Genomic DNA, 18,740 nt, shown 5'->3' on the forward strand with positions numbered 1-18,740 from the left:
GGGTTCATTTGTAGGCTAACCTTTTTTGTTCGTTTGTTTTTTGTTTTGCCTTTGTAAGTCAGACAGGAAGAGCTTTGTTGCCATTTTCTATAAGTATAGAAACAGGACCAGGATGTACCGGGGTGGGCTTATGTTTTTTTTTTAACCATAGCGGGGGGAGAAGAAGGAAACAATAGAAAGATAAATCTTAATTTATTGCTTACCAAGGTGGATAAATAAACCGTAAAATGCAACCTTATAGCTTTTGCACGTTGGACTTCTTTTTTCTGAGAATAAAATACAGAGCAGAAGTGGCTCATTGATAATTGATTTCTGATGTAGGACGCTTGGTGTGAAAACAAAACAATTCAGTTAAAAAGTTCAATTATTCCAGTAACTAAGTAAAACACATTATACTAAATAATTACCTGATGTTTTCAGGTCTCTCCTTTATTATTATTATTTGCTTATGAAATCATATTTGATATTATAATCAAAAGTATTTTTAAAGGTTATTTTCAAACAAAATCTAACAAACCAGCATAATCAGTTTACTCAACATGGCCAAAGTTGGGTTGTAACTAGTTACATTTACTCAAATATATTTACTTGAGTAACTTTTTGGAAAACCCCCCCCAAAAACCTTTAGGAGTATTTTTACTATGTTGTACTTTTTACTTTTACTTGAGTAATTTAATTATGAAGTATCTCCACTCTTGAGTAAAATTTCTGGATTTTCTACCGACTGAATGAAAAACAAACATGTTTTAACCAAAACTTCACCAGACACAAACACACACCTGCAGATTCTGTTAATGTTTTATAAATTTTTTATTGAAAGAAACTGATTTGAAAATATGTTCTTTTGTTATTTTTTTTTTTTGCTACTTATGTAAATTATTGTCATTTTGGTCCTTAAAATACCAACATTTCCATTTAACTTTATATATTGGCTTGTCTGGATTATGTAATTGTAAAATATTAAATGATTAATAATTTGATCAGTCACTCAGTACTTGAGCAGACCTTTTTACTCTTACTAGAGTAATTTCTTGGACAGCTCCTTTTTACTTTTACTTGAGTAAAAATACGTTAGTAGTGCTACTTTTACTTGAGTTCAATTTTTGGGTACTTTACCCAAAAACATGACTACATTGAGATTAAACTACAAACAAGTGGACCCTGTTTACTAATGAAGTAACTTCTAATTAACTTTATTTATTTATGGTTAGAGTAAAAGAGACTGATGAATGCCCCACCTTTCAGTTTAGTAGTTGCAACAACAACAAAAAAAACCCAAACAGAAAACCGTTCAATCCTTTAACGTCACAGTTGTTAATTTCATATTAAATATTGGTTAAACACACTATATTTTGCGGCTGTAACGCGTGAAACTATACAACAAGCTCAACAGGAATGAATAACTCAGCAAAACGGAGTGAAAACATTGGAGGCAGAGGAACAGCGGAGTGTTTGTGTGGAGCTGCAGGCCTGGGACAGCAGCAGCAGCGAGGAAGCTAACGGCTAAAGCTGCTCACAGGCTGTAATCCCCGGATGAAACCATCATGGCTGCCACTCGATGAGCTGTCAAGCTCTCCACAAAAGAAAAAGGTAAAGGGAAAAAAAATTACCCCAAACACCCGAGGCAACTCCACATTTACTATGAATTTATCCCACCCGACAGCTTTGTCTGCGGTAATAAGTCGAGTCGGCGTGAAAACCCGGTGGTGTGCGGGAACTTTATCGTCGCGCTTTGTGCTCTGTAACTTATTTCGTCTTTGTAAGCTCCTCTTCTTAAGCGTCGCGTTAATTCAAACCGCAGTTAACGCCACTAAATGCGTGTTCAGATATAAACAGAGACGCTCAGCCCGTCTCTTTTCCTCTAATTTCTGCTTCTATGTCTTCTCTGCGCGTTGCAAAGCGAGTCTTTATCGCTTTGTTGTGGTTAACTTTAACTAAACAATGGACCAACGACCCCCCGGCTGTTTGTGCTCGGTCGTTTTAAGTTTTAGTGCGTTTCTTGTTTTGCTTTTCCTTTTAACAAGTCGTAAAAAATGATGTCTTTTTTTTTATTTCGTGTGTTTCTTTTGAAAAGTGGTTATGAATCTTGCAGGTGAAGCTATTGTAATTTTCTGCATGTTGTTGATAACTATCCGTATTTGTTGTTTGTGACACACTAATGCCCACAGTGGGGTATTTTGGACCTGGGCCAAGCAACAGGTGGACCTGTTTAAGAACTACAAGCTTATTTTACGGGCTTACATTTAATTATGATCATTAAATTCAAGTAAAATTACATCCCTTGTTCAAAATGTAATTTTTTTACTTCTAAACAATGCTGTTTTCATTAACCGCTGCATATTTTCTGCACCAGAAACCAGAAGAAACATGGATGTTTGCACAGCCACCTCAACGGGCCACAGAAAACGGCAAGTCAGCAAGAAGAATAGAAGCTGGCACAGACGGCTCCACCTCAGGAAAACTGTAGTTCAGCCCCCAGCTATGCAAAGCCAAGATAAGAATGGGCCAAAGAAGATAGCGAAGAAGTGGGAGCAGACCAGCATGTGGCCTCCATCGAAGGAGCCTCCCCGGGAAGCCCGCGTCACAAACGACGGCGGCAGTACGCTCAGGTTCCCCTGCTCTCAATGCGGGGACAACTCGGATTATGCCCCCAAAGACCTGGCGAGGCACTTCATGGAAAAACATGGAGGCAGTCCACCCGTTTTTTCCTGCCATATGTGCACCTTCAGCGCCCATGAATTCTCCTACCTTCAGGTTCACCTGCTAAGCCACAAAGACACTTTTTCTACCTGCAGCATGTGCAACGACAACGTTCAGCGCACCTGGCCTGAGTTTAGTGCACACCTGACTATGTATCACTGCTCGGACGGGAAGTATTCATGCGAAACCTGTAAGAAATTCTCAACATGTGACTTTCGGGTGTTTCTAGACCACATATATAAGCATAATTTTACCGTTGAAGAAAAAGAAGTTGGTGGTCGTCAGTTCTGCGGCGGCGAGGCGCCAGAGAAATGGTTGATCAATAAGAGCGTTAAAACTGCTCATGTTTGCCAGAATAGCAACCAGAGGAAAGATGGGAGGCAAATTCATTCCATAGCAATGAAACCAAATGAGAGGATCCCCAGAGTGAAGACGAGGTTAACGAGAAGCACTGTGAGGGACACCTGCTGGTTGACGCAGGACTGTCTGTCGCTTCCCGGGAAGGAGTTTCTGGATAAATACTGCCATCTTTCTGATGCACAGACAACGTTAGAAGAGACTCAGCAGTTTTTGATGCAATCTGTCACCGGGGAAACCGACGACCAGAAGTGGACCAAGGCTCTCAAATCCGTTCTGTCAAACGTCCCTCAGAAAAACTCCGAAAACGGCATCGCGCCCAACACGTCAGATCTCGCCGTCCTCACGGTCAAGAACAAAATAACGCTAGCTAAGAACGGTGCTGCTTACGCGAAAAGGTTGAAAATGGCCTCCACAGATAAGGAACCTACCTGTCCCCAAAGCGCCGATGGCGACTCTTTGTGCGCAAGTGACCAGAACGGATTTAATCCAAATCTGAAAAACCAGGCGCCTTGTTTGACTGAAAACAAACCACGCAGTGACTTCTCGTCGTCTGGCGCTGGGACGCAGGAAAACCGGGAGAACCGCAAATTAAAGACTGATTCAGAGATCCAGGAAAACGGTGAAAAACTGGAAGAGCCTGTAGATGATGTGGGCATCTGCAAGTCGAGTGATTTAAAATTGCCGAATGAGAGTGAGGGGAAGATGAAAAAACGACGGCGGAGAAGAAAAGCCAGGTTTAAAAAAGTGCAAAGAAAACCAGAAGGAAAGGTCTTAAAGATTGTCATAAAGAAGACTCTGGTAAAGGGGAAGCAGTGGGTTTCTCAAAGCTCTTCATCTCCAAAACATGTTGAGATCGATGGTCATGTGGAGCCGCCAAATCCTCAGCAAAACGCCATCAAAGGTTCCCCGGCAGGCCTTCCTGATCCGTCTAGACGAACTGCAATCTCTGACTCTGTCCGACCAACGGAGGCTGAAGATGCTAAGACGGAAAATGAACATCGAGACGATCTGGAGGAGTCGCAGGATTTCTCAGACAAAAGTGGATCTGCTGAGGGAACAAGCGAAACGAATACCGTGGCTGCATCAGTGACCTATGTGGGAACGCCGCATGAAGAGCCGGCGCTACAAAAATCCAACGAGGAGACGGAGGAGACGAGAAGTCCTGCTGCTTCTTCGCCACATGGTAAGACAGTAATTTATTGTTCAAACTCTGCAGGCATGAAATGAGTACCGGAAAACCACTTTCTGCGAAGAGAGAGTACAGATGAGTGATATGGACTTTTTATCGCAATATTTTCTTTTACTTTATCTTCAGTCGAGTCAAAAAAGAAAAAACACACTAAGCTGAAAAAGCACAATACAAAATTAGCTCAGAAAAAGATAATATTTAATTTCCTGTCAATCACAAGAACACAAAGTGTCACAATAACAAATTTTATTGTCCCAGATAAATTGCGATAACATTGTTGCTTTGAGATAATGATAGTAATAACATAACAATAATGCAAGAACATTTTATTCTCAAAGATAAATAAACTTTAAATTCTAATCAACATTTTAAACTGGACCTGGAAGTCATTTAAAATATCTAATATACAGTACAGACCAAAAGTTTGGACACACCTTTCTAATTCAATGGGTTTTCTTTATTTTCATGACTATTTATAAGGCAATAAATCCCACTTATTAACCTGACAGGGCACACCTATGAAGTGAAAACCATTTCAGGTGACTACCTCTGGAAGCTCATCAAGAAAATGCAGAGTGTGTGCAAAGCAGTAATCACAGCAAAAGGTTGCTACTTTGAAGAAACTAGAATATAAGGGGTATTTTCAGTTGTTTTACACTTTTTTGTTTAGTGCATATTTCCACATGTGTTATTCATAGTTTTGATGCCTTCAGTGTGAATCTACAATGTCAATAGTCATGAAAATAAAGGAAACTCATTGAATTAAAAGGTGTGTCCAAACTTTTGGTCTGTACTGTATAACAGAAATAACAAATAAAATGGACACTGATGTCTCTGTAAACAAATTCGTAGTTAAAAAAAGGACTAGTTGAGATCAAATCACCACTCCAGTCTTCATTCATGTTTTTGACGTTCGCCTGGTTCAACACACACGATGCGTCTAAAAAAGTACTTCCAATGTCGACATCCAAAAAGCTCATCAATGCAGTGTAGAGCTGATTTGTTTATTAAATTTGAGAGGAAAAGGTGATAATAAAACTATGCCACTTGGAAAATTTTGGGTAGAACATATTTACAGGCAAATGTCTTTTTAATATCTTAAATGCAAAATTTCTATCTTTTGTGCAGTTTTGGACTAATTACTGCTCTGAGTGTGATGTTCTTTCAGCAAATGGCCTTTTTTGAGTCTGTATACTCCAGTTAACGATTAAGCAATTTACTAAATGGGTTGATTATTTCAATAATTGATTAATCACAATTAACCCAATTAATTGTTTCAACCCTATTATATTGGCATATAAAATTGCTTGAAAATTGTTATCAAAACAACAATATTATTGTTTATTGCAATTTCTAACTTATTTATCTTGACAGATCTAGCTACAACTGTTCTGATTATTTTGGATCCCATTCTTACCACAAAGTTGTACATAGGCGTTTATTGAGATAAACGATAATATAGTCATTTTGAGAACATTCTCAGATAATAAAATAATGATAAAAATGACATATGAATGCAAGTACTCAAAGATCAAAAACGTTTAATTTCTAAATCATATTTAACACTGGAACTGGAGAACATTTTAAACATCCAAAATAAGAAACAAAACAACAATAATTAAAATGGATTATGAATTCTCTGTCATTTAAAAAATATTAATCAATTTAGCTAAAACAAGGAAAATAGGCAAAAGTAGCAGGAATGTTGTTGTTGAAAAAACAGAACAAACAAAAAAAATAAAACAGAGTGGCTGCTTTTCAATGATATCAAGTGAGACAACCTCTTTAATGACTGGAAATTATCAAGCTTATTTTAATTTATCATGCTATTAATTGATTTACTGCTAATTGTGACAGACCTAGTTGAATGATATTGCTTTACTGTAAATTTTTCCTTTATTAATCACCTTTATTTTTTACAGTGGAGGAAAATTTGGACTCGAGCCTTGAACATCCATCAGAGCAAAGTGATCAAGGGTCAAGATGCGAAGAGGCGTCGACAGATTTCATCCAGCATCTCCTGAGCGGTGTCCGGTCACCTGAAGCTGAAGCGAGTCAGCGGGAGCCGTCAGCTGGGGCGGCCAGGCCTCAGTGTCAGCTGGTTCCGAAACACCAGCCGAGAACGCTGAGGTTAGTCGCCATAAATCCATCCCAGCCAGTCAAACGTCCGGCGGGAGACCAGCCCGTCGTGGTGCTGAACCACCCGGACGCCGACATCCCCCAGGTGGCCCGCATCATGGAGGTCGTCAACAAGTACAGGCAGGTGCGGCGAGTCCTGCTCTCCCAGCAGACTCTCAGGGCTCTATCGGTTCTGAGTGGTGGCGGGGCGGCGGCGATGACGGACGATCAGGGCGAGAACTCGGTACAGGAGAGGTTCACCCTGAGGCTGAAGTTCCGCAGGGTGAGCAGGAAAAAGTACGAAATCGTGGGCGTGGCGTCGCCCGGCCGGGTCGCCTCGTCGAGGGTCTCCTGCTGGTTCTGCGGCCGGGTGTTTGCAAGGCAGGAGGAGATGATGCTCCACCGGCAGCGCCACCTGATGGACTGGAGGAAGCCAAACTGTGAAAAGTCTTAAACGTCAGACACACTGGATGGGGAGGGGGGAAGGAAAATTAAATCTGGAAAAAAACACTGCAAAAACACAAAATCTCACCAAATATTTTTGGTTTAGTTTATTTTTTAAATATTGTACTACACTTTAAACAAGACAGAACTAACTAATATATAACCTTTTAGTTAGTTTGAGTCAGTAATTCTTAATATTGATGAAAACGTTGACACTTATAACATGGGAAAATTTCTTGTTATAAGGAAAATAATCTGCCAGTGGAACTCGAACTGAGTTGCTAGGTAACGGGCTGGGCTTGGCTGGCGTTGCTAGGTAACGACGCCAATAGAATTCGCCCTTTGTCATCAATATTAAGGAATTTTGTACTTAAAACAAGCCTCTATATTTTTGCTAAAAAGTTAGTTGTAAGTATTTTTGTCTTATTTCAAGAGTATTGAGACATTTGTACTAGAAACTAGAGCAAAAATAATCTGCAAGATTTTGTTTTTTGTAGTGAAATTATTGTTTTAGATGTGTCTTGTGATTTTTTTTATTTTTATTTTATAAATAAATTGATGATGCTTGCTGGAAGGTTCACATTCTCAGGGTAAACAGTTACCTTTTGTTTCTCTTCCAGTAAAGCTCAATACAGAGAGTTTAGTTTATTTTTATGAGTCTTTTTGCCTCCATAAAGGTTTTATTTAAGGTGATTTAGGTACACTGTCATGTGGATTATTTTATAAAAACACTGTAATCTGTTAATTTGCCATACCGTCTGCTTTTGGAGCAGATTATGTACGGGTAGACTACACAGTGTGGTAGCTGTCATATTTATGTTATTGGAGGCAGAACGCTGTAAATTACTCAGATATACCAAATGTGTGTATAAAAATAACAAAAAAAGTACAATAAGCTGTCTTACTCAACATTTATTTATCCTGCTTAGATTTAGTCTTTTAATGCTTCTTTTATGCATTATTTCTAAGGAATCTGTGTATTTCTAAATTCTTTTGTATAAACTTTGAATCATGTTCAGAAAGTATATTATTTACTGTGAGAGTTCTATTTTTCATGCTTGTGGGTGTTAATATCCCTGGTCACAATTTTTAATTAGTTTGTCAAAATTGATTTAGAAAAGAGAAAAAAAAGATTTAACAGATTAGATTTTTGTTTTATTTCTTGAAGATTTGAGGTTTGAGGACTTGAAATGATGCTAATTGTTGAATTGCACTATAAAATGTATTTTCCCTCCCTTTACCTCACCTTTTTAGGCCTTAGCCTTTGACAATCCTGCTGTGGCTCTTTGTTTCCCTAATGTAGCCACTGGCCCTTATTTAAATGGGAAATATGTGCAAAAATCCCTGTTTTCAATGATTTCTTTTTAAATTTAAATAATTAGTCTTGTATATAATCCGTTATAGGTACTGTAAAAATAAATAACCTGAGAATATTCACCAAGTGCCTGGGAATTATGACTATGCAATAAAACTGCATGGGTGTGATAGCATTACGAATGAAACTTGCTGTTTTCGAGTGGCGATGATATGAGTCGAAACATTTTTGTTTAAATTTTTACAGTAACTGTTGAAGTAAGAAGTCCAGCTCCCTTTTGCTGCAGCAACACTGTCTCATTCCTCATTGATTTCAATGGATTGTTTCCTGACTGAGCATGAAAAATCCTAATAAAACACGAGTTATAAATTCTTCTGAGTCCGTCTGCTGCTTTGGTTCTACGTGCTAGCTCGTGGGAAGTATGAAATAACAAGACAGTTGACGTTTGGGTACGGGTTGTAAACTCTTCTTACTTCCTCCTATATGTAGCGCACCTGCAGGCAACACATTTCTAACTGCATGTCATTGCTGGTTTCACACGTTGAGTCATTTGGGTTGTTTAAAGAGACAACACTTCAACAGCTGTCGCATATAGAAAGCAGATTAAGATCAGAGTTAAACACTCAGAGTCTGTAAAAGAGTTTACACACCATAAACGTTATCTCAACCACAAAAATTGTAGAGAAAACAAAACATGGTTGAAAGTTGTATATATTATTTCCTGAACAATATTCTAATCCAATAAATTAGAATGTTATTAAAAGGTCTCATTTATTTGCATTATATTGATTAATTACAAACAGATGGGTGTCGGATAAAGCCTTTATTTTTTGTTATTTATGACGATTTTCCACCTACAGCTAATAAAAATAAGATATTCAAAATTATTATGTAATATTACATCTGTTGTTGTATCAAACCACTCATTTCTTCTGGTTCTGGTTTTGGTCTGCTCTGCATCCCCAGAACCAGAACCAAACATGAAGAAGCAGAATTCAGCTTCTGCGCACCACAAACTTTAAGAAAACTGAAAAACAGCCAAAACACTGACTAAAAACCCGCCTGTTTTGGTCTGCTTTTGATTAATAAAAACTGGAACATTGATCAATATATTTGACATGCCTTGATGATTTTCAGGATGTTTGACAAAATGTCAAATTTATTGCTTGTTTCATAATTGGTGACTGATATTTTTTTTAACTTTAAACTTGTTGCTGAAATGTGCTAAACAAATAAACTTGACTTCACATAAGATAACATTTTAGATACATAAATGTAGCCTTAATGGAAAGTATGGTTAATATCTGCTTAAAGGTTGTCAATTTTCATAAAGTACTGAATGCATATTCTAATTTATTGAATAAAGTTTCTGCTGCGCATCCCTACAGCATGATGCTGACATTTCTTTTTCATAGTTTGTTACCAATTGCAATATTACAGATACCAATGTACTTTGAAGAACAGATTTAAAAATCTGTTATATGTCCAGAGTTGGGTAGTAATTAGTTACATTGACTTAAGTAACTTTTTTGAAAAAAATATATTTTAGGAGTATTTTTACTATGCTGTACTTTTTACTCTTACTTGAGTAACATCTAGATTTTCTTCCCACTGAATGAAAAACAAACATGTTTTAACCAAAAAATTACCAGACACAGACCTGCAGTTTTTGTTAAAGTTTCATAAGTTTTTTATTGAAAGAAACTGATTTGGAAAAATTGTCTTTAGCCTGATTTTGTTATTTTTTGTTACTTACATGAATTATTGTCATTTCTGTCAGAATTTACACTTAACTTTATAGTTTGGTCTGTCTGATGATGCAACTTTTAAATATTAAATGACTTTTTACTTTTACTCGAGCAATTTCTTGAATGGCTTCTTTTTACTTTTACTTGAGTAAACAATTGCTGAAATATACAATTTTCGGGTACTCTTCTATCCTCTGAATATATTTAAATTGAGTGAATCTCACCCAAACCCAGATTAAAAAAGAACTACTAAAAAAACTACCAGCCCTTCAAAATGATACTGACTCAGAATCAAACTTTAGCTTTTATGTTGGTTAATGATTTCTGAATCACAAACCCAGCTACTGCCCAAGTATTTTCAGAGTAAATATGTTGTACTTGGATGTCCAGAACAATATGAACTTCAGAAAATATGCAAAAATGTGAAAGCTTAGAATAATAAACGTTTAGAAATTATGATTGAGAGAAAACAAAAACTCGCTCTATAGCACCAGAAAATGAACAGGAGAATTTATTACAATATGAGAAAACAAAAACAGCACCAGAACAAACCTTTGGGAAAAATGTCTTATTGAGTATTTCTACAAAACAGAACTTAATACATTTTACAAAAATGACCTGTAATGAAAGAATGAACATCTATTGTTAAGTAAAGTTCCTGCTTAAAGAAAACTATTGGTGGTAAAAATGCAAAAACTATAATTACCTCCAAAATGCTCTAAAGCGCAGAAAGGATAGCGGCAGTGTCATACTTTGTAGATGTTTTTCAATTAGAGAACCATGGAAACTAGTAATAACAAAACAGGTAGCAGTAAGAAAAGCAATAAACTGTACACTTTACAAGAAGGTTTTTTACTGGCAGAGTGAACAACAATAACCTGCTGCTTAAAAAGAAACAAAAACTATGAGCAAAAACTCATCAAGCATGAGCACAGAGAGATCAGGATGTGCTACAAATGTAAAAACTCCCTCAGTGAAGCATGCAAGTTGCATTATACAGCAAGATAATGGTCACAATGTGGGAAAGGATAGCTGGAAGTAAGGAAAATGTAATTTTGAAGAACTAAAATTCCACATAAATCCACAAGAAGAAGAAGAAAAAGTTGCATCCAGGATAAACCTTCCTGTTCATTTAATTTCTGTAAATGTCTCCATGTGGAAGAACCAGGACTGCAGTGGAATCCTGCAGGAAGTTCCTGAGCAGTTCTTGGCCGGTTTCAAACTACCGTCACCTACAGGTCTGTGTTGTACTTGTAAGCACGTTGAAAACTGGCCGTAAAGATGCAAAGTGAAAAAACTGAGACAGTCATCTATGGCTTTACAGGAAAAAACAGCTTGGTGGCGTCTTTGCTGTTGCTCTGGCTGTCGATCAGAACCAGCAGGTTCCTCTGGTGGTTCTCTATGATGCTAGAGACGCTGCTGAAGAACTGAAGGGTAAAAACACAAGAGAAAAACAACCGGTTTATTGGTTTGACCTAGATATGTTAAAGCCTGAATGCTGTGATGCTTAGTGACAAAAATATTCCCATATAACTAATAATATTAGGACATTTAAATGCACAATTGTCATCTGCATAAGGTTATGTTTAATTTATTCAACATATTTATTGTTGAGGCGTTCAAAACGTTTCAATGAATTGTAAAAGCACGAAATAAGTGGACAAGTTTGAGTCATTTTGAATTTTCTTTGTTCCATAGAACATCTGTACACCTTTGAAAAGCAGAATTAGAGCCTCCTGCACAACCAGCAAGAATGCACCAAGTGTATTCTGGATGGCAAGCCAACAACTAAACATTTGTTTTCTCCAGCAGCCATTGTACAGCACATACAGTGGTCAGACCAGCTGACCAAATGTGCTGGAGTTCAGCTTGGGTTGCTAGGTAACCCAAGCTGGAGTTTGCTGGAGTTGCTAGGTAACAGGAAGTTTTTGCAAATTTGTGACGTTTTTTTCCCCAGACATTTTTGAAAAGGCTCATTTTCCAGACACCAAAAAATATTAATTTACTGTCAACAACAGATGCATGTTTTTTTTAAATTCGAGATCCAAATGGGAGCACAAAAATGTGCAAAATGTGAATTTTGCATAATTAATATGACATTCATCTTCAAGACAAATGTGTCTGCAATGAATTTAAAAGTAGTCTGATGTTAGCAGCCCAAATGAAGGCGCTGTACCTCCTCTCCCTTCTTCTCTCTCCCCAGCGCGTACTGCTTGGTGCTCGGCACGAAGCGGATCGGGATGTTGTAGACTCTGCCTTTGTAAAACACCACTAACGTGTAAGGTTGCTGCACATCCTGACCCGAGCTCTTTCTCACCATGAACGCACCGTCCTGAAACACAAAACACTCCCAGTCAACCCTATGGCTTTCATGGACAAACACTTTCATACGCGCTCTCATCCATTCAAACCTTATTTGATCGCAGTAAAGCGTCATCTGCTGTTTTGCGGTCACACCCGTTGGCAAACCAGGGTTTGTGATAAACATCTGCATCCTGAAATTAAAGCAGTTACAGAGCTGAAACATTTAAATCAACACTCTTTATGTAAAAGTAGATGTAAAAGCACACCTTGTCATGGTCTGTGGAACAATTTTCAGCAGCAATGCAACCCCGCTCAGCTGGTTCTGGGACAATAACTTGCATCAGTTGATTTGGAAAAACAAAGATTTAGTGTGAATGGTTGCGAACTTACGGATCAGAACTTACTGGGTGGTGTAAACTGTGGCAGGGGGATTCTGCAAGGAAGTAAAAAAAAATCAGCAAAATGCAGTAAATACACAGACAGAAGATGTGATTAAAGACAATTCATTATCAGTGAAGTATAAATGTAAAATTTGAACGTAGAGCGCCTTACTTCGGTCGTTTTAGATCCAGTGAGAAAGCTTTAGGAGACGGTTTCTGTTCTGTGTGCATCACAGGCAGGGAGGCGCCTTTGAAAATGCAGACATCCTGAAATTAGCTGCCTTCCTACTTAGTTATTAGCATAATGATGGTTTCCAAAAATAATCATCTAAAGTTCTTTGCAGAAGTATTCACACACTTTCAACTTTTCACATTTTGCAATGCTAGAACCAAGAGGAATAAATTTGTAACATATCCACAAACTTTAATGTTTACATGCCTTGTGTAAGAAATGCCTAAAGTTTGTTCTTTGATGCTTGTTTCTAGTTTTTATTCACACATAAATGCAGGGTACTGTTTTTATTTTAAGTTATTGCATAATTAATTGTATTTAAGTCCAGTTTCTGTTTTCATGTAACTTGCTTTTGGCTCACTTCTGTTGCTAAATACACTGCAAAAAGACATATTCTACTGCAAAAACACTAGAAATAAGACAAAACTAACTTACAAGTAACTTTTGATTAAGCTATAGAGGCTTGTTTTAAGTAAATAATCCCTTAATATTGATGAAAAAGTTTTAGTTGCACTGGGAAATTATTTCACTTACTACACAATTGTTACCGAGCAGCGCCAGCCAAGCTCTGAGCTGTTACCTAGCAACCCAGTTCTCATTCAATTGGCTGATTATTTCACTCATAACAAGACAGTTTTGCCAGTGGAAATAGTACTTTTTCATTTCTATTAAGAATTTATTTACTTAAAACAAGCTAATATAGCTTGCTGAAAAGTTACTTGTAAGTTAGTTTTCTTATTTTTTATTTCAAGCGTAAGAAGATATTTGGACTAGAAACTAGACCAAAAAAACTTTTGATTTTGTGTTTTTGCAGTGCAGCGATGCATGTGGCTAACTGAAATGGTGCAGAATTAGCCACAATGGCTAATCATTTTTGACTACATGTTAGCCATTGAAAGATTAAAACAATACATCATATTTTTAAATGTGGAATATAAAACATAATCGTAATTTATTTAGATTTTATGTAACACAAAGTCGCTCACAAATCTGAAACAGAAGGAAAATTATAAAATGGTTTTCAGGTTTTTTTATTCTTTAGACTAGATTTAATATTGTAGTATCAGGATAAAAGTGAGCTGAAGTCATTTTCTTTAGCATTTATTAGTAAAATAAAATGAAAACACACATTAATAATTGGGAAACAGAAGGAGAATGATGCATGATTTTTATTTGCGTGCATGTGAGCTTCATTGTTAATGAGGTTAAATGAATAAAAGCACACAATGACAAATTTTCTTTACTACTTTACAGATATAAATTTGCAATAGTAAAAGTGGTGGATTAGCAGTGTAATATTGTGAAATATCATCTCTGCTTCCTGATAATTGAATTGTTTAAAATTTATTTCCCTTTGGGATTAATAAAGTTTTTTTTTTTTTATTTGATTTAATTGAATTAGCATGTCAGGACTGTCAGTAACAGTGTCTTCAGTAAGAGGGCTCTTCAGATTAGCTGCAAGACTGAAAACCTTCCTGCCCACAATGATACTTGTTGATAGGAGTTACAACAAAATTTAACTTCCCTTTGGGATAAATAGAAAATTTTTTAACTGATCTGAATGTGTTTAAGTTTGTAGTTGTGATCTGATAACATATTTTAAAAAAACAACTGCTTTGAGTAATTTAGCTGTGAAAAAAAGATCTTTAAGCTGTTGATGATTTACGTCAAAATAAATCTACTCCTGCCTAACTTTTGAGAAAAACAAAAATAAACATAGCACCAAGAATCTTTCAATTGAATTCACTTACTTTCAAATTGTCTTGGTTTTATGTCTTGTCTCTGCAATAAGACACAGTATTAGAGTCGGTATCATAAGGTGAAAATCAAGTCAAAAAGGAAAAGCAACAGGGATGTCCAAACTGTGGCTCAGGGGCCATTTGCGGCCCGCAGGAGGATTTGGTTTGGGCTCTCGGTCCATAATTCAAGAACATAGCAAATTTGTGATTAATTTGATATTTTTACAAATAAAATCTTAAAACAATATAAAGGATGTTTTTATTTTATTTTTATTTTTTATAGATATTGAGGACAATAAATCCCCAAAAAAGTTTTAAAAAATATTTACCTGTCGTTTAAAACAGCAACTGTCCAAGACTGGGTTTATATTTTGGATCGACAATGATCTCCAAAATTTTAACTGCTTTGCTTGTGTATTTAGTATATTATTGAAGAGATAAAAACAATAAATATCTTAAGTATTCTCACCTTGACATTTTTGGCCCTAATACCAAAAGGTTTGGACACCACTGGTCTACAAGACTTTATTATATTACTAATTTATCAGCATATTCTTACCGGCAATAGAGGCGGCTTTGGTGACCTCCTGTAAACAGATCAGATACAATTTTAACCTCGTCATCAAGTAAATGCTGTGTTTCCAGGGTGAGTAATGCTTACTCTCTCTGTACAGGTTTAGGTAGACGAGGGGGAGGACCGCCTGGAGGTTCATGACTGGGACCTATGAGCGGGCAAACAGTGCAACTTAAAATATCATTTTCTCTTCTAATTTACTCAAGTTGCATATTGTTGACTAAAAGCCCACATTTTTGACTAATTTTCTTCTCTTTTGAACTAATACTCACTATTATCACAGAGTTCATATTCATCATCATCTGTGGGCTGCTGGATCTGAAAAATATGCAGTTTGTGTCCAAGTTCAGCTGAGTCAACAATTTTAAATCTACTGTTCAACATCTGATGACACTTACAGGAGGCGTACTTACAGGAGGCCATTTATTCAGCCTGTAAAAACAGCTTGGTATGAGTAAAGTGTTGGCAAAAACAGTAGCTTTAGTTTGAGCTTTTGACCCTTTGCACGTGACGTCACGCCCTCTAGAACTCCGCCCACTCCGGTCGGTATGGGTCGGTTTCTAAGCTAGCTATTTCAGTTATTTTGTAAATACGGCCATCTATGAGCTCCAACCAGGTGTGTTACCTTCATAGTCAAATTAGCTCGACTCGAAGTGGAAGCCAGGAATAAACTGGCCAAAACGATTCCAGTCGCTCTGAATAATCCTTCACTTCCTACGTTCGTCATGGCGACTGAAACGATTTAGTGACGTAGTTGCTTAGGGTCGATTCCTACCTGGGTGTTGGTTTTGGTAAAGAAAGACCCGGTTTGAAAGGAGGTGGACGAAATCTATAAAGAGAAAAAAAAAGATGTTAAATGTATTTATAAAGTTTTTCATAGCCATAAAATAAAAGAGGAGGAGTATTTTAATTATTTACTGAAAACCAAATACATTTTTTTTATACTGTTTGAAGTTTTCTGCACTTTTTTCATGTTAAAAACACAAACTTGAATGTATCTCACTTGGATTTTATGTTTTAAACCAACATAAATCAAGGCATAATTGTGATGTTGAAGGAAAATTTCACATTATTATTTTTTTTCCAATAAGAATCTGAAAAGCGTGTGCAGATTTACTACAATCCCTCTACTGCCTTTACACATCTGTTGAAGCGTTTGACTATTCTTGGTTGAAATGAATGAATAACTGTAGGTGAAAAATACATTTTAAAGAATTGTTCTCAATGGAATATAGGTCAGAACTTTGACTGGGCCATTGTAATGCCTGAAAATGTTGTGATCAAACCATTCTGTTGTAGTTTTAGCTGTTAAGTTTACTAAACTTGTCTAGTAATGGGAATATCTGCCCAAATATAAAACCTATTAGAGCCTCTAAGAGGGTCAGCCAGTTTTTAAATGTTCAAAAATGTAAAGAAAAAGAATACTCCATATTATTTCCTTTCACTCACAATTTTGCGCTATTTTCATGTAATTAAAATAAAACTGATATTTGTGGATGTAACAAGACAAAAAGAGGAATATTAATGGAAGTAATACTGTATAAACCAACAAATCACTATTTAAAGCTGACTGAAATAGCAAGTATTATACACTTTTCATCACTATGCAACCAAGATTTTATAATTAGTAGTAATTATAAACATATTTTTTCTGCAGTTGTAGCTTTTTTAATCAACTAATATTTCTCAAACTTGTGGCCAGATAAATTAGAGAGATTCTGGAAGAAGAAATACTTTCTCAAAGGTACATTAAGCTTTTTGTATAACATTTTGGGGTTCAGCTCTTTAAATTTGACTATTTGAGAACAATATAAAGGAAATATTGCTAGAATTTTCTTCTGTCAAAAGCATTAATAACCCTTAAAATGTTTCATATTATAACCACATCCTTAAATGTTGACACAACATCCAGACACAGGTTAAATATAATGGTTTAGTATTTAAATCCCAACTTAAATCCAACTACGAATGTGTAGCAAGACTTGAAAATGTATCTTTATGGACATTCTCCATCCAGTTTTATGCAATTGTATAAATTTTTCTGTCAAATTTAAGATTGCACATGAAGTATAAAAAATAACAAAACATGTGGAAATATACTGTAATAAAGTCTAAAATTGACCTGTTTCTCTGTGGAGGCGTAGACGGTTCCTGTAAAAGTGACAAAAATTATAAGTAACCAACAGCATGTTCCACATATTATTGTTCCTATTGAGTAATTATTGTTCATGGAAAATTAGTGAAGTTACAGCAACTTGCCTCTTTCTCAGGTTCTTCATATAAATCTGTCAAAAAAACAAAACAAGGGAAGAATCAGTCACGTAGCAGAAGTTACCTTTGCAACTGAATCAACTATCTGACATTTTCATTTCTATTTCACACATATACAAGCACCTAACAACATGTTTCACTAGCCCTATTTCTTAGCTAATTGTCTTAGTTTCATCTTTAGCAACTTAGCCTTTAGCTATTAGCATTAGTTTTGCCAAATAACTCAGTAGGACTATTTGAAAACCGTTATTCTTAAGTTGAGCCTGTTTAAAATTCATTAGCAATTTTTAGCAGGTTACCAAATAAATAAATGTTAGCATTCACACATGGTGGCATTTGTGCATGCTAGCATGTACAATTTAGCATTTGTAGCTAGCGACCACCACACACTTTAAATTGACACAAATAAGTTTTATTTCTTATCCGTAAAATTAGTTTAACCTGAAAAAGAAATGTTAATTTTTCTGGGACGTTTATAACTACAATTAAAAAGATGCAGAGGAGATTTTGTCAATTTGTTACTTATTCACTAAACTAAATAACTGCACAAAGAATTTCTTTTTTATTTCATTTATTTTTTTTACAAATTATTTTGAACAACATCCTGCTTGTTGACTGCTATTTAGAAAGGAATATATTTTTCTATGAAATGATGCGAGTTAAAACAAAAATGGTTCTTAGAAGAAGAATATTCTGATATCGCCAAGTTGCGCTTGGCCAATAAAATGCTCAGTGTGGCAAATTATTCCTTGCGATATAACTATTTTTTTATTTTTTTTTTTCATTTTTTTCTCCGAAGAGTTTTTGCGGCGCTAGTGGCTCGTATTTTTTTTCACAGTAGGCAGACAGGAAGGAGGGTGAGGAGAGGGGGGAAGACATACGGCAAAGGTCGTCGGGACCGGGAGTCGAACCCGGGACATCCGCGTTGAGGACTAAGGCCTCCAAACGTGGGGCCTGCTAACCCCCTGCACCACCACAGCACGCCCCGCGATATAACTATTTTAAAAATATTCTTCTTCACAAGCAACTGTACATCTAACAACCTGTTGCAAATCTGTTATTTGCAGAAAATGCTGCAGAAAGTTAAGGTATTAGTTGTGAGTTTGTTATTTTTTTGGGTAAAAACTAGCTTTTCCCTGCCTGTTTACAGTGCATATTCACATTTGAATTTCTTGTGAACTTTGTGCTGCATGTCCTTAAGTTATTTGTTGCTTGTGTATGTGATGTCAGCTAGTAATGCTGCAGAAGAGGGAATCATTTATATTTCTTTTTGTAGCACTTTGCACTGTTTCATGCAGAGCTCCTGCAATTTTTGCAACTTTTCCATTATGTTGCTTTATATATTTGTTGTCTTTTTTTGAAGCAC

General features: G+C 36.3%; 2 protein-coding genes across 4 annotated transcripts in view; one reads left to right on the plus strand and one right to left on the minus strand.

Moving 5' to 3' along the window:
- The first annotated feature begins 1,280 nt into the window (after positions 1-1,280).
- znf518a (zinc finger protein 518A) lies at positions 1,281-7,226 on the plus strand. Its single transcript, XM_032553988.1, has 3 exons — positions 1,281-1,590; positions 2,354-4,243; positions 6,172-7,226. The coding sequence occupies exons 2-3, from the start codon at positions 2,368-2,370 to the stop codon at positions 6,819-6,821; spliced, it is 2,526 nt and encodes an 841-aa protein (XP_032409879.1). The 5' UTR covers positions 1,281-1,590; positions 2,354-2,367; the 3' UTR covers positions 6,822-7,226.
- Positions 7,227-10,357: 3,131 nt separating this feature from the next.
- The window catches only part of blnk (B cell linker), a 36,291-nt gene continuing 27,908 nt past the window's right edge, over positions 10,358-18,740 (minus strand). For 2 of the 3 annotated variants that reach the window (XM_032554080.1, XM_032554082.1), the window contains 14 exons: positions 17,363-17,388; positions 17,226-17,254; positions 15,879-15,932; positions 15,502-15,535; positions 15,376-15,421; positions 15,191-15,251; positions 15,089-15,116; positions 14,542-14,572; positions 12,731-12,806; positions 12,583-12,611; positions 12,445-12,500; positions 12,286-12,369; positions 12,051-12,206; positions 10,358-11,301 (listed from right to left, as the gene is read on the minus strand). In XM_032554080.1, the coding sequence (XP_032409971.1) occupies positions 11,185-11,301; positions 12,051-12,206; positions 12,286-12,369; positions 12,445-12,500; positions 12,583-12,611; positions 12,731-12,806; positions 14,542-14,572; positions 15,089-15,116; positions 15,191-15,251; positions 15,376-15,421; positions 15,502-15,535; positions 15,879-15,932; positions 17,226-17,254; positions 17,363-17,388 (827 nt within the window). In that variant the 3' untranslated portion in view covers positions 10,358-11,184. The remainder of the gene's footprint in view (positions 11,302-12,050; positions 12,207-12,285; positions 12,370-12,444; positions 12,501-12,582; positions 12,612-12,730; positions 12,807-14,541; positions 14,573-15,088; positions 15,117-15,190; positions 15,252-15,375; positions 15,422-15,501; positions 15,536-15,878; positions 15,933-17,225; positions 17,255-17,362; positions 17,389-18,740) is intronic. The other variant, XM_032554081.1, reaches the window with a different exon arrangement.

This window comes from Xiphophorus hellerii, chromosome 22 (assembly GCF_003331165.1).
Source record: "Xiphophorus hellerii strain 12219 chromosome 22, Xiphophorus_hellerii-4.1, whole genome shotgun sequence".
NCBI lineage: Eukaryota > Metazoa > Chordata > Actinopteri > Cyprinodontiformes > Poeciliidae > Xiphophorus > Xiphophorus hellerii.

Bases quoted from the DNA above. Each gene is read 5' to 3' on its own strand.
- znf518a (XM_032553988.1), top strand. From the start codon at position 2,368: ATGGATGTTTGCACAGCCACCTCAACGGGCCACAGAAAACGGCAAGTC. The intron at 4,244-6,171 runs GTAAGACAGTAA...TATTTTTTACAG, and splicing joins TGCTGCTTCTTCGCCACATG to TGGAGGAAAATTTGGACTCG.